This window comes from Larus michahellis, chromosome 2 (genome assembly GCF_964199755.1).
Source record: "Larus michahellis chromosome 2, bLarMic1.1, whole genome shotgun sequence".
NCBI lineage: Eukaryota > Metazoa > Chordata > Aves > Charadriiformes > Laridae > Larus > Larus michahellis.
This window is the reverse complement of record NC_133897.1, coordinates 80,227,337-80,242,680: the sequence shown is the minus strand read 5'-3', so window position 1 is coordinate 80,242,680 and position 15,344 is coordinate 80,227,337. Positions and strand designations below refer to the sequence as shown.

The 15,344-nt window shown below is 35.8% G+C and overlaps 1 protein-coding gene across 4 annotated transcripts in view; it reads left to right on the top strand.

Annotated features, from left to right (window-relative positions):
- Positions 1-15,344, top strand: part of RELCH (RAB11 binding and LisH domain, coiled-coil and HEAT repeat containing) — an 85,378-nt gene that overhangs the window by 30,480 nt on the left and 39,554 nt on the right. For all 4 annotated transcript variants that reach the window (XR_012585630.1, XM_074576117.1, XM_074576116.1 and 1 more), the window contains 4 exons: positions 169-477; positions 4,872-4,947; positions 5,350-5,445; positions 14,380-14,492. Coding sequence is in view for 3 of the 4 variants with exons in the window: in XM_074576117.1 (XP_074432218.1) it covers positions 169-477; positions 4,872-4,947; positions 5,350-5,445; positions 14,380-14,492 (594 nt within the window). In the remaining variant the exon portion in view is untranslated. The remainder of the gene's footprint in view (positions 1-168; positions 478-4,871; positions 4,948-5,349; positions 5,446-14,379; positions 14,493-15,344) is intronic.

The window sequence follows — 15,344 nt, the reverse complement described above, 5'->3', positions numbered from 1 at the left end:
TGAACAGCTTGTGTGATATTAGTTATTAAAGGAATTTTTGAACATACTGGAGTTAAAGAGGGAGCTCTTCAGTATGTTGTCCTTATTTCCGTGCTTCGGTCTTGCGAATCCAACAACCTTCTCATGAAAGCTACAAAAATATGTCCTTCTTTGCTTTTCCTTTTTTAGTGAAATAGATTTTCTCAAGAATGAAAACTTTGCTGTGTCAACAGTTTATGGTGTAGCTCCCCATCCTTCTTTAAAACAAGTGCCTCTCACAGTCTCAGAGGACAATGGACGGTACTTGGATATCAAGAGCTCTGAGAACGACAATAAACATGGAAATAATGAGGAAACAAAACTTTCTTTATCAGCTGAAGTGGATTCAAGGACTTCTAAAGATGATACGCTAAATTCTGTGCCCTGTAAAGAAACAGAGAAACTATCCTCTTGTGCTCCGTCAACTAAAGCTGCAGTCCACTTTGATAAACCCAATAGGTTAGTGATAAGTTTTAAACTGGAATGCTTTAATTAAAATTTCTTGTAAAGTGGATAGATATTTTTATAGCAGTGAAATTCTGCAGAATTCATAGATAATTTGTGTTTTGAATGCAAATAAAGGACTTAACATACCTTTAGGGTACAGTGCCGATATTTTCATATTCTTCCTAATCTTTTGGGGAAGAAGTACATTTGACAAACCTACATTTTTAGTACTAAGTTTAAGGGTTTCTTTTCACCTCCTACTTGTTTCTAAAACCAGTCCTGTTTCTTGCAACAACAACAATAACAAAAAAAAAAATAGCTGGCATCAAAATAGTGAGTGGGAAGACAGGATATTTCCATTTTCCTTTAAATTTTAATTTCATAATGAAATCTCTTCTGTTTTGCTTGAAGAATGGTTGGGAAAATTTTTACTTTTCCTATGTAGATATATATAGCTCTCTTAAGGGAGCTCAATGAATCTGCTATTTTTTTTTTTTGTAATAATCAGAAAGAGTATCCGATGATATTCTGCTTTTTGAGTTTTTGATTTCGGGGCAAGTCTTTCCTTGGTAACTATGATTCTTTTAATTAAAATAGGGTATTCATATTGTGCTATTACATGGAGACTGAGTTTTTGTGTCTGGGTGTTCTTGGGAAAACCTCTCTAATCTACACAGTCTTTTCAAGCACTATAGTGGAGAGGGAAAGTAACATGTTTGTTAAGTAATAGATAAACCACTGTGTAGCCATCGGGAGTAACACAGGCCACAAACTTTATGAGGGTATGTACAACTTCTAAAATTCTTATTATGGACAAAGATGCCCAAGTAGCTCACCTTATGGTCTTACCGTTGCTATTCGTAGAGGAGCAAGTAGCCATTCTGCTTTGTATTTTGTCAGTTTCTTTAGTGTGCTTTTGCTGGTGATGTTTCTAGAATTACCTTCCATCTGAAAATACCAAGTAGAAATCTGTGTGATATTCTGTGCAAATGGAAAATCGATACAAACTGCAGCGGGGGGGGGGAAGAAGGAAAAAAAGAGTTGCTGCCCCTACTATTAATTAGCTTTTCTTGCAAACCCTAAGTAAGTATCCTGTTTTCTCTGGATTTTCTGAACTTCTTGTACCGAGTCCTAGGGGAAGGGGCACTTTTTCAGTGATATCTTAACTTTAGAATTGAACAAGAGGAAAGATTTCTGCATACAGTACTTTAGAGTATTACTACGTATTTCTTCTCTCCTAGTTAAATATTCTAGTGTTAACAGGGAAGTAAAACTCAGCTTAGATTTTTCTGGAAAGTTTGCAGTGGCTCCATTTAATCTTTCCAGACTTCTTTTTTCTTTAATTGCTTTCATATCCTAGCTGAGTATTTACACTATGTAATAATCAAAACTTACAGCTGTCATACATTCGTTGCTATAAACTTGTCTACCCACTTTAATCTGTGGCTTGTTGCAAGTTTCTTTTTTCTCAGAGTGACTGGGAATGCTGGGAGGCATTAAGTGCATGAACATCAGATTGATGGTTTGGGGATAGTGAGGATGTGTATCAAAATAGGATGAGATCAGTGAGTGAGAAAGGAACTATGAGTGTCTCCAGTGGGATTTATGACAGTAGTCTCTAGCAAAACAGAATCTGTTTTGCTGCTCACGGGTGTTTTCAAACATAACTGCACATGGATTTATTTGAAAAGTAGTTGAATACAGCCTTGAATCCCCATTGAGTTAACTTCAGTAGTCTCCTCAAATGCAGTTCACTGCAGAAATAAGTAATGCACGTGTGATACATAGCTATTTTTGTTTTGGGCTTAACATGTCAGAGAAGGGTCAAAGGAAGCCATATTTGATACAGTATTTTATAAATCTGTATACTAAATTTTCTTCGTGGATTATGCGCTTGGTTTGTAATAATACAGTAAACTTTTTCGTTACGATTTATATGATTTGTTAAGTATTTTGAGATCTGTGAGAGAAGCACAATGGAAGTGCTGGGTATTTCTTTCTTTCAGTCCAGGGGTGGTTATTTGCAGAAGACAATTACTACGATTTGCTCAGAATCTATTAAGGGGTATTAAAAACCAAGACTGGTTCCTGAAAGGCAAGACTGTTACAACTGTAGCTAGGGGGTGGATTCTTAGCATAGATCTTGCCCAGACAGGAAGAGAGGATAGAAGAGCAAGTGAGCCTGCTTTGTATGACTATGCTCAGAGCAGCTGTGCGTGGATGCCTGCAAACAAGGACATGGCCATGGTTGGAAAAATGCCTTATCTAACAGATTGCAGTGAAAAGCACTAGCAGCAGTTTAAGTAGACTGTACCACATGTACAATTCAAGACATTTTAGGTGTTTGGTAGTTTGCACCAAATACAAGGTGTTTTCTGTATATAGCAGTCACTCCTGGCTTTTTCGGTGAATTGACTCCTTTGTCCCCATGTTATATGGAATAGAATAGTAGTGGTTGGGTTTCGTATTCACCAAACTTCCTTATATTTGAATATCTTCACTACTCGCATCTGTTGGCCCTTGAAAAGACTTGCTGCTGACTTGTGTGCAAGAGGTCTGTCATCGTTTGTCCAGCATAGCCATCAAGGATTTTACTAAACTTCATCAAGGAGAAGCTTTCTTCATTCTAAATATAGTCAGCAATCGTAATGGGATCCATGCTGCCCAGAGCTTGCTGTTAATTAACCCACAGGGAAATTCAGTGACATGTTGTCATACTTAGTTAGTTTTCAGTCTCTGCAAAATGGGGCTAGAACCTTGCCCTTGTGTAGGATTTTAATTAAGGTTTCAAGTGGGGAAGGATCTGACATTCTGCGGAATGAATGCTGAGGTAAAGGACAGCTCGGGCAAAGGGCTGGCCAAGGCCTTACCCCTCTATTAATGTTAAGCTGCTGCTTTGCAATGCTTGCTGCTGTTGTCCCAGTGGAAATAAACCTTAAAGCCTTGAGCAGAGCCTGTAAATCTCTCATTCAAGAATACTTTTACAGAATAAGGACATACTGTTAAGCAGAGCTCCTTTACAACTTGCTACCATCTGAGTCGTTTAGTAACTTTTTAAAATTGGAGTTAAAACAAACTTACTTCATTAAAACTTAAAACATGTTTTAAAAACCTGTACTGTCAAGAAAGAAACTTGATTTTTAAGTAATAAACATAAATTCTTATTGATCATATTTTGTAAATAGTCAGAAGAGGAAAACTACTCTGGTATATTTATCCGTATCCTCCTGGGTTAGTCTAAACAATTATAAGTAGGAACTTAGATTCTCTTTTTTTTTTGGTTAGGAAAGGATGAATGGTGATGTATTTACTCTAAGTAGTGTGATCTTCCAATCTATTAGATAAAAAAGAATATGTCCATACAGATAATTGCATGTGTGTAGGATTTTGTGCACTCAGGTGCACAAAATAGCATTTTTAGGAGCTGAAAGGCGATACCACTTTACACATAAGAAATAGGAGTTGCTGCCTCCTGTCATTAGAGGATTCAAACAGCAGATAATGATATAGGGTGAGATGCTTTCTGTGCATGTTTTGGAAGACAAATGTTCTTTTTCCTCTCTCAGCGCAGTGGATGAGGCAGCATTAGATTAGCATCTAAATACAGCCGTCAGATAAGGCAGAGGGAGTTGTCATTACTGGGAAAAATAAGATGCTGCTGCTTGCCTGTTTTATGTAATGGTTAATCCAGTAATTGTTTTCTGAGAGCATTTCTGCCAAATTGTTCTTCTCAGCCAGGGTTGTTTTGAGACTCTTCTCAGGCTTTTATGTGTATGCTTAAGGCTTTGAGTAGCTCGGCTGTGTTGGCTGGTGCTGTGCATGGCCGTGAGGCAGTACTTCTAGAGACACACATCTATATTAGTGGTTAGGCAGCGATTTAAGGCTAGTTTTGAGGCTCTCGCTGTACATTTGAATCCAACGTTTAGATCCCAAAGTGGCAGTTGAGCAATCTCTATTTAATCCTGAAACTTGTAAGAGACTGTCTACTCAGACGTTTTTATGCAATGTGCAGAATCAGAGCATTAAGCAAAAATACTGTTTCTTGTGATTTATGTCCCCCCCTCCTCCCCAGTTTGCGTAATTGTATGCTTCCTCTTGTATTACTAAAGCTTCCTTTTCTTCATGCTTTAGTTCTATTTTTGTCTGTGCAGCAGATCGAAAGATGTTACATTTTTTTCAGAATTAAAAATGATTTATTAGGACACCCATTTTTTTTCTTGCCACATATTAAACACCCTAAAAGTCAAAGATAATTTTAAACAAAAACTTCTGCAGCATGCTCCACTTAAAACATGCTTTCTGAACGTCATTTTACTTGGCTGGTTAAACCAGAGTGAAAGGACTTGTTCAGCCACCTTTCTAATCTGTGCTTTCCCCCCCCCCCTCTCTTTTTGGTGATGTTTCAGGAAATTATCACCAGCTTTCCATCAAGCACTACTGTCTTTCTGTCGGATGTCAGCAGACAGCCGTTTGGGATCGGAGGTATGTTTCCCACTTGACATAAATTAGAAGATACTTTATTCTTCATGGCAGCAATAGTTAAACAAGCAATAATTGCTTTGAGACAAGACTTAACATATATGGAAAGATAAATTTATGTGCATGAAACTTTAAAAAAAACAAACCCAACTTTCAGATTTTAGCTTAAATATGAAACCTAGTGATAGATACGTAATTACTGAGAAGTCTTGAGTCTCTACAAGTGGATTCATTCTTTTGAAGTTGCTGCCAGATCAAAAACTCAGGGCTTAATGTGTGTGATTAAATTAAATATTTTCTGCTAAGTGATCAGCTTGCTGCAATTCTTATTCCTTTGAAAGGGTGTTTTTTTGTTCCTTTGCTTCATTTAAAAAAAAAAAAAAACCAAAGAATTTGGTTTTCTAGGTATCTCGGATTGCAGACAGTGAAAAAAGTGTCATGTTAATGTTGGGACGCTGCCTGCCTCATATTGTTCCTAATGTGCTGCTTGCAAAGCGAGAGGTGAGGAACCCTGAAATTTTACTTTTTATTTTTACCAGGATGTTTTCTTGTTCATTTTGAAGATGTTGTGTCTAATTTCGTGAAAGTCTGTTACTTGCAATCATGTTCTTACTTTTGTGCATGCATCTCTGCTCCTAGAAAATGGTTTTACACCTCTGTCAGGTGAGTTCAGTAAACCTGCATGGTATCCTAATATTTCTTCCTTTGCTTAAGGCACCATCAGCATTCAGTAAGACTAACTGTTACTGTAGGTCCATCTGTTTGTAGTAGCACAAATGTTTTTGTTAGAGAAGACCATGGCTAATGTATATTACAAAGAGCAGAGGATATAAGTTCAAATATTAAATTTGGGTTATTTTGTCTATCAGTTTTAGTAAGGATTAATATTCAGGTTCTTTTGCAGCACTATGTACTTCAACAAAAAATTTCTTTTACCATCTTTTTCTAGAAGTTCCATGCATCAGCCAAGATAAGGTTCATCAAAAACACCCTGTCATAAGAAAACAAGCAATCTTGCTTATATGTTTTCCTTAAATTTAAAATGAAGCTAAATAAAATTATGAAAATGTAATGTTTATTCTGAATGTAAATGAAGATGGTGTTTTGTGTAATCATTCCTACTATATACTGTAGAAAAGGAAGACTGATTGAAGATGGAAAAAAAATGATGGGTGTTGTATTGCTTTGTTGTAAATATTGCACGTTACTGAATGTATAAAAAATAAAAATAAGAAAATATATCAAACAAAAATTCAACAGCCTTATAGTTGACACTGAAATAAAGGCTTTGAAGTACCATAGCTTTTTAAGTAAGTTTTAGTCCTTGTTGAGGGGACCTACAGTATGGTAGATGTAGTAGTGCGTTTTGCATAAATTCATTTTAAGGCTTTGAAAAATCCTCAAGAAATTTGTACTGATCCTATAATCTAAAATTTTATAACATACGAATAATTATCAGCAGTTGACATGGTGAGTTTGAGATGTACCATGTTTTGAAAGTCTCAAACTTTGTAATGGGGGTTTTTTCTCCCCTTTTTTTTTTTTTTTTTTGAGGGGGTTGGGGTGTTAACCGGGTTCTCTGGAAATGGTTCTGTTAGTAGTCTTTCAGCATAATTCTGTGAATGTTCCTGGATCAGTGCTTAATTTCTGATTTCTTATTTATTCCTTTCCTTCCCTCTGCTTGGCAGGATGTGGTATTTTGGCTTCTTTTCACAGCTTGTAGCATAATCTGTGTAACGTATTTGATACTTTCGTGACCTTTTAGGCTATTTCCTAATTCTTTTGTTTTACAGTTGAAGTTATATTTGATTACATGTTTTTTGGCCTTAAACAAATAATCTGTTTCAATTTGATTGAAAAAGCCGCAAGTGAGAATTGTGAAACTGGATTGCGTAGGATGCTTAATGTTCTGAGAATTGGAATTTGCTTTAAAAATAGATTTTCTCGGTTACCCATTGCTATAACTATTGTAACGTTCTTTCAGATGTAGTCATGGAATTTGATGGAAAACTTGGCTGGACCGTCTGTTAGTATTTATTAATATCAGTATTATGAAAAGCTAACCTAAGAACTAGTCTCTCTGCTGCAAGGTACAACTTTGGGTCTTGTCCAAAAAACAACCTTGTTACAAGAGACAATTTTACAGAGTTGTGGTGTAAAAATATACCAAAAGATCACTAATTTGAGAAAGATACATAACAGCTTCCGGTTATAATGCAAAGTGATCACCAGTCTGTTCTGAAAGATACAGTGGTGGTATGTAAGATCTTATACTGTCAGTGTGTTAGACATCAGAATTAAACACAATTTTGTGATGACTCCCCAAAGTACCTATCTTTGTTCTTTAAGCATCCGTTATGTTGAAATTGGTTGCAAAGCCTTAAGCTGAAAATGTTGTTCTATACACTTTCATTTTGGAGAAACGGGGATTGTGGAGGTTGACAGTCTCTCAGTAGGTATTGTCCTTTACCGGAGATTCAGAAGCCATTTCACGAATGTTTTTAACCCTCTTAAGGTCAGTAGCAGCCTGTCTGACTTGGTAATAAGTGGTCCAGTAGATATTACAGTTGACTTCTGAGCAACCAGTTAGCATTGGAATGTCTGAGGCATTTCTGAAATTATTTGTTATTTTTGTGTATTGGTGCAGCTTTAATCGTTCTTCAGTGTCTGTAGTTTAGGTTCCAATGGAAGATAAGAAAGAAGGAAAAATATAATATTGAGTAGGGTGGCTGAGGAAATCATTTTAGTTGTTTCTAAAAGAGCAGTTCAACTGGGTAAAATCAATAATTGCCTAGGTAAAATCAATAATTGTGATACCATCATATAGGATAATTGCCTGAAAGTAATTCATAGTCATTAAAATTCCATGTATTGACATATAAATTTAATTTTGGTATTATCCCAAGTGTCTAGTTTATCCTAACTGCTTGAAAACATGTATGTCAATATTTAGATTTGTACGTGAATGCACTCACAAATGAAGAAGATACAATGCAAGCCATTGGAATGAACAGTAACAAAATCCTACGAACCAGTTCTTCAAACCAAACCCCTCTGGCTGGGTATGCAGTTTGTGATAACACTTCTTGCAGATGAGCGGCTTGAGTTCATAAAATTTCATCTGCATTGGAATCTGCTTCCTCAGTTGTGTTTTTACCACTTAAACTAAGACACACTGAAGATTTAAAAACAGAAAAAGATAAAATCAGTCACCCTCTTTTTGTCAAGAGGTATACCATAAAAAGATTCCTTTGGCTAAACTGTAATTAGAGAAAAACAATCTTTTAAAATTTTTGTGACTACCAGTCAGTGCAATACTGATTTGACACCCTTTATAAGATGTAAAAATCAATCCTTTTGTCAGGTAACAGGAGTAACCTCATTTGTATGTACCACTTCCATACTCTGCAGTATGTGGTCCTTTAGCAGAGTTTGGGCCAGAGTAAACTTTTTGGCTTAATATCAGGATCTTGTTTCTCTTGTTCTTAATCGAGAAATACTTTTCCTTAATTATTTATTCCTTTCATCTCACACGTTATTCCAGGGTTAGTTTCTGTAACTCCCATTTGTGTTATGCAAACTTAGCAAAACCATGATAGTAATGGTTTACTAACTGTGCACTGCTAAATTCTTATACCGAGAAATTGTTATATATATATATATAAAGCTTTGTATGTTAGGAATAGTTTTGCTTTTATTTCTTTGTAAGGTTGAAGCAAAGATAATGCTGAATCTGCAAACTCTGAATGGATGCCATTCTTGACTCTGCTAGAAGAAAGTAATGCTGTAGATTTAAAGTTGTTCATGTCAACGTGTAGTAACTACACATACAAATTGCCAAGGCACTTTGACTCGGGTGTTTTTTGTATGTAGCTGTCTCTTAAAACACAGTAGAGCTGAATATCTTATTACCTATTTTCATCTCAGTGTTATGTTTTAAAAGCCATAAAATAACGGCTTTGTTAAGAAATGTAAAAGAATGCTGTGTTAGAGCTTGGGAGCGTATTTAAGTGGCTGTTTCCAGTGGCTGAGTCAAGCAGATGTCATTCTGGTTGGATGTGGCTAAAGGTATATACGTTTGAGTTCCTGCGCATGAAAATTGTCAGCCATCAGTATCTTCTAAATGGCTGTTTCTATTTCACAGAATAGGGGAGAATAGAAAAATGTAAATGAACAATTAAAATACTTTCTGTTACTCTGTAAAACTTAGATTGTGGTAGGCTTCTATAGATTGTGTTTCTGAAAAACAGGGAGTGTGGACCGTAGCCTGTTTGCTGGTTCTGTTCTGGTTTACGTGAGGTGTTCGTTTTCGTTTGGGGGCTTTTTTGTTTGGGGATAGGGTTGCCCCACACACAAGTAAGAAAGACACAACCATTTTTTAATTTAAGTCCTTTAGTTCCTGTTTCTGGGTATGAGGGGCTAGCGTAGTTCTCTTAGAATGAAATTGCTCAGCCTCGTAGAGTATCCTTTTTGTCTCTGGTCTGAAAGCTCGTGTCTTTCGACACCATGTCTTTTAATGTAACGTAACTCATGGGTGCAAGGAGTGTAATGTAGTGTTTATGAATTGAACTGCAAATTATTACTAGTTTTATCACAGTAGTTTTATATGTAGGTTTCCAAATAGTAGATCTAAACAAAGAAGTACAAAGTTTTCTTTGCATATCTGCATTGATTCTTATGTAAAAGCATCCCTTTGGGATCTATGAGAGGCTTAATTTGGATCCTGGAATAATAGTCTCATCCCATGAAATGTAATTAGATTTGTAATTTTAATATTAATAAGATGAGTAGCACAAAGTTCTGAGCCATGTATTAATCCTATGATGAAATATTTCTTTGTTTTAAAATGAAAAATGTGAATTCTGAACTTCAAATACATTTTTGTGCAAGAGACTGTATCAGTAGCTTGACAGTATCTGCAGCTGCTTCAGTTGCTGCAGGTAAGATTATTTTATCTTATTTACCAGTTGTCAGAGGCTAAGTTACAGACGAATTTTAACGTAGCATTGGTTCACAATATAAGCATTGAGTATTAGGAAAGACTTTAAAGGGGCACATTTACAAAATCGATCATAATGTTATCCTGGCTTATGTATTATGTTGTTACCTGTTTGCTTTATTATTATATTAATATTTGAAATAATAAAAAAGATTACTATCCTAAGCTATTGAAGTAAACGGTCTTGACATTTAACACTAATTAAATTTATTCTTTGAGATAATTATTTTGCTTATGAATGCTACAGCAAACCAACACTAATTAGTGAGAGAAACTAAGATGCAGAAGACTTCTGTTGTAATGTAACCCAAAAAAACTATAATGAAGGCAACAACCCAGATAGAAAATTCTTTGCTACCTTGTAGGAAAATTCTTCCTATAGGATGCATTTAAAAAAACCCCCAAACTTCAATATTTTATTTTAATACTTTAAATATGTAGGAGGAACTGTTTTGCAAATAGTTGAGGCGATACCAGTTACCATTTGAAAGCCACCTTCTTTTGACCATAATGAAGAGCTGCTCCGTATGCCCACATAAATGTCGCCTTTGTTGAGAACATGAGTCAGCTCAAATAGTAAATCCTGTTCAGAGATAACAGAACATGTTGTTGTTTTAAGTTAGGGAGAAGTTGTCCAGCGGTACTATAGTGACAAAAAAGTGAGTTTTTCTTTGGGGAGACCTACGTGGACAGTTACGCAGAAGTAGAACAGAGAGAAGACAGGCCATTTCCGTTCTCCTGTGCAGTGCATTAGGTCAGCTTCGCAGCCTTGTCCAGCATTTACCTCTATGTACCTTATCTCACAGTAAAAACAAAATAATTTGTTTTCTTTCTATTCTGCACCTGGGTAGCTCACAGATATAAACTGCCTCAGATACAAACTTGCCTTTTCAATCCTGGAGGCGAGACCTCTGACAGGTGATGGTTTATTTCATCAAGTCACAAACGCTGACAATGTTATAATGGCAGTCTGCTTGGCATCTGATGGGAAAACAGTATCGCAGTTCTGAGAGTCACTCAAGTTATTGTTGACTAACACCAACATGAACGAACCTGTTTTCCAAATTCAGAGGCAAAAGGGAAAAAAGGGACTTGGGGATCAACAAGACATTTAGGAATGATCCCAAATTAAATAAATAGAGGGAGGGTTGTTGGTTTTTTAAAAAAAATTATGTTCTTGCTTTACGACTGTCAGAACAAGTGGTATTCCTTCCCGAGGAAGGCAAAGTGTTTCAAATAGCACTGGAAGTCCTCTCCTTGATTTTTAATAATTATATACAGTCTCCATAACAATGTTACAAACTTTCCTCTTGAATTGAAACAGCCAAATGCTAATATTATTGTGTCTTACTGGAAAATTACCACTTTCTACAGCACTCCTCTGCTGTTTTTAGCATGAAAAATGAGATTTATTAAACAAGTCTACATCTAAGGCATGGCCTTTAGCAACAGGAAGAAATGAGCTCGAAGCTGCCTGTAGGGTGTTTTTTGGTTTGGTTTTTTTTTTGTTCTTAATCATCCTGAATATCCCCTTTTAAGTCTTTGGGAGACTTCACTTGACCTGTTTTGTCCATCTACAAGAGCAGTTTTTTTGTTCTTGTCCCACAGAAAGTCCCTTTCGCCTCCAGTTTTACCTTCCTGTCCATTAAGTCCATAGGGAGCACATAAAACGCTGTTCAAGACTTCTCACTGTTTCTCCACTCCCCTTAATAGAAGGAACTGTAGAAGCACTGATGCAGCGATGCAGAGAACACTCTCTTCTCCCATAGTATGCATGAAAGAATGTGACCAATGGACAAGAAAATACAGCTAATTCCGTCAGCTATAATAACCAGCTTTCTGCAAGGTAAAGAACCAGCCTTGTATCTGCCCCATGTCAATGGTGTTAGCCTTTCACACACATGGTAGTAGTATCTAGGTGAATACTGAGAGGTGTTTTCCTTTCATACAGACTTAGATGGAAAAAGACAACTTTGTTAACTTCTTGAAATTTGAAAAGAAGCTTTAAAAAAAAAAAAAGCTCATGGCACTGTTTCGAAATCTAGCAGTAGGTTCTGAGCGAGCAGTTGAGATTTTTGAGTAAGTACTCAAACGTACCAGGAAAGTGAAGTCAGTGTGAGGATTTTAACGGATGAAACAAAACCCCCAGATCATAAAAATATACACATCCCATTTCATGAGGTATATTATTTTTTTAAAAAAATTCTGTATAAGGAATACTTAAGAATAATTGCAAGAGCAGTTGGATAATGTGAACTTAGGGTAGATTTCAGAAAGTTAGATTTCAGTAAAGTAACACAGGGGTTTTTTTATTTAAAAGTTTTTCCATGAGCTATATTCTTTATGGTGGAGTTAGAAAATATGTTATATATCTACAAATTGCAATCTGATTTCCTCTTTAAAAGATCTTAGCTTAATGTATAAGTAGTGGTATTACGAGTGGCAAATTTTTTTTTATTTTTATAATATTTTTTCAACTTTTTTTGAGTTAAAACTGTTTGCAGGAGAGAAAACACTTCTGTAAAGTACCAAAAAAAAAAAAGAGTTAAATAGGTTAAATCCCCTGCCTTCTAAGAGTTTTAAATGGGCAAAACCAGAATGTTAAGTATACAAAAAATAAAATCTTACATGCAAATTCTAGAGGGAAAGGAGCTTTCAGCTGAAAAGTTATTTAGTTCTTTGTGTGAAATAACTTGTAAAATTTCTTTAATACAGGTTTTCAGTTCATATTATTTTGCATTGTACTACAATTATTTAAAATTAAACAGAAAACTGTCTCACTTTAAAATATTGAGAAATAGAAATGTCAAAATTGTTCAAATTATTTCTCATTTCTCCTGTACTTCCAGATTTTTGAAGCAGTGGGTAGGATTTTTCCACATTCATTCCTCTGTCTCATTATAAATTACCTAATCTGTACCATAATTGGGTTCAATATTGCCAAAATATCTTCCAAAATGTTAAAATACATTTTAGGATATGTCTCGGTCATCTTCAGGGGGGAAAAATATCACGAGTAGAATTCTTGTAAAAAGAAAACAAAAGTTTATCAGGAGTTGACTGGCGTAGGCAATGTTCTAAAATAGAGTATTGTTCTATGTTTAACATAGCACTTGCTGTTTAGGAAAATACGAGTTGAGCAGTGAGGGTGTCTTTAATGTCTACCTTGTTTAATAGGCTTACTCTCAAGTAACTTACTACTCAACTTACATCATGAGTAGGTCACACTGAATGTCTGCAAGAAGAAACTGCCACCTCCCTGCAAAGTTACTTACAAATAATATAGGTTTTTCCAGGTTTTGTATAGTCTTTCCTAGGAACTTCAGAAGCGTTTCCCACTGTCATCTGCTTGTTGCTCACGGCTTATCAATTCACAAAAAGCTTGTCTGCTGAAAGTGGCTCAAAAGTATGTGGCAGGTGGGAGAGGAAGTCTGCAGATTACTTGCCCATGTTTTCTCTGCAGGCACCTAGGTTTGTCTTGGTCTTTCCACCAACCTCCCAGTGTGATGTTTCTGCCCCTAAGATATTAAATCCCCTAGAAATTGTGTGGCTTCCAAATTTGGTTGGAGTAAAGGCTCACGTCAACAAGGTCAAGGAAAGGGACTTCCAGTCCATGTTTTAGAAACTTTCGTTTTTTTCTGGGAATGAATACCATGAGCTTTGAAGGCATATTTAGAGAGGAGGAGGTCTTCACTATTGTGAACAGCCTTATACTTTCTTTCAGTTAATGTTTTACGTAGTAATTTCTTGGTAGTTTGTTCCTTAAGGGAATCAAATTGCTTTAAAAAGAAAATTCCGCTTCAGATATTGCCTCTTTATTGGAAAAAAACCACACCACCAAACAACAACAACAAAAAAAAAAACAAACAAAAATAAACAAACAACAAACCTTTAAAAAAATGATATAGTTCTCAGTCAACACAAAATTGAGGGTATCTGTCTGCAGTCACCTTTACCAATGTATGTTTCTCAGTGCTTATTCAAACTTGTGCACAAAACTGTGTGCATGCTTAATTGGAAATTTTAATCTTTAACTCCGTGGCATCAGAAATGGCTTTTTTCCGTGGGAGCGTTGTTCCATTACATGTCTGTGGAGCTTGCTTCAGTTCATTAGGTAGTGAAGACAATTTAAACTGTGATTGTCCTCCAATCCTGGTTACAGGTGACCTGCATATGTTAATTGTAATCTCTGCAAAGCTTTTTATTTTCTGTGCTGGTTCTCCCCTGATCTTTCCTAGCAGGAAAATAATTCTAACTTTTGTAGACCTTCACTTTTTTCAGGTCACTTAATAAGAGATCAAGACTCTAAAACATCTTCTCTAACTGTTTTAACGTTATGTGTCTAGTTTGATCTTCTTTGTTTCTTTTGCTATTAATGAATATACGCCCAAAGTGTTTTTACTTTCTTTGGTTTTCCCCTACCCCCAACTTTTTAGGAATTGATCCCACTCATACTGTGTACAGCCTGCCTCCATCCTGAACCCAAAGAGAGAGATCAGCTTCTGCACATACTGTTCAATTTGATCAAACGACCAGATGATGAGCAAAGGTGTGTTTGCGTTTGTGCGTTGCGGGACAAAAAGGAACTATTTTCTTTGTCAAAGAAGCAGAACTAATAGAAACTGGATATTATTGGATGATTTTAAGCAACTTAAGCTAACATTTTGCTGGTATAGTGTTGACAAATTTATGCGGACTTCGGGACTTTCCGTTCCTATGAACTGTACTTTCTAGTTACTGAAATGTGAGAATGTGCTTCATAAGCTGTAGTGTAACATTTCAGTTCCTTTTTTGGTTAAAGATGAAGTGAAACGCTTTGTTAAAATGCCCTTTAAGATCATAATTCTTAGCAATAGTTGATATAGAAATCTAAACAGCTTTTTTAAACCTCTGTCTTAGTGTATCTTAGCGATCTGTATGTTTGTAAGTTAACTACCATGTTTATTTGGGAAAAATAGCTTGAGAAAATAGGACGCTTCCTACTTATGGTTCAGTACTATGGGTTCTGATGTAGCAGTGATTTAGTTCTAACAAGTGTTAAGAGCTTTGTTTTATTTTGTTTTAAGGTTTTGAAACAAAGTACACTTTTTATTTTGTTTTATAAATTTAATTCTTCTGTAGTACTCGGGAAATCTGACTTTGACTGATCTTGGTAAGAGTATTCTTAAGGTTGAAAGACAGTATTCTAGCTGGTATTTTTCCTTCGCTAACTAATGGAACAATTTTTCATATTTGATCTGTAGCTTTTCCATTATTTTCGCTAGAGATGTTTTGTAAAGCATCTGTATTTACTGTTGCTCTATTCTGTTTTCAGATGAAATAGGCCTTATGAAATAGATGGAAAGCATTGCTCTTGAACATTCTCTGAAACTGAAGTGTTCTGGTGGCTTTCTAAATTGCT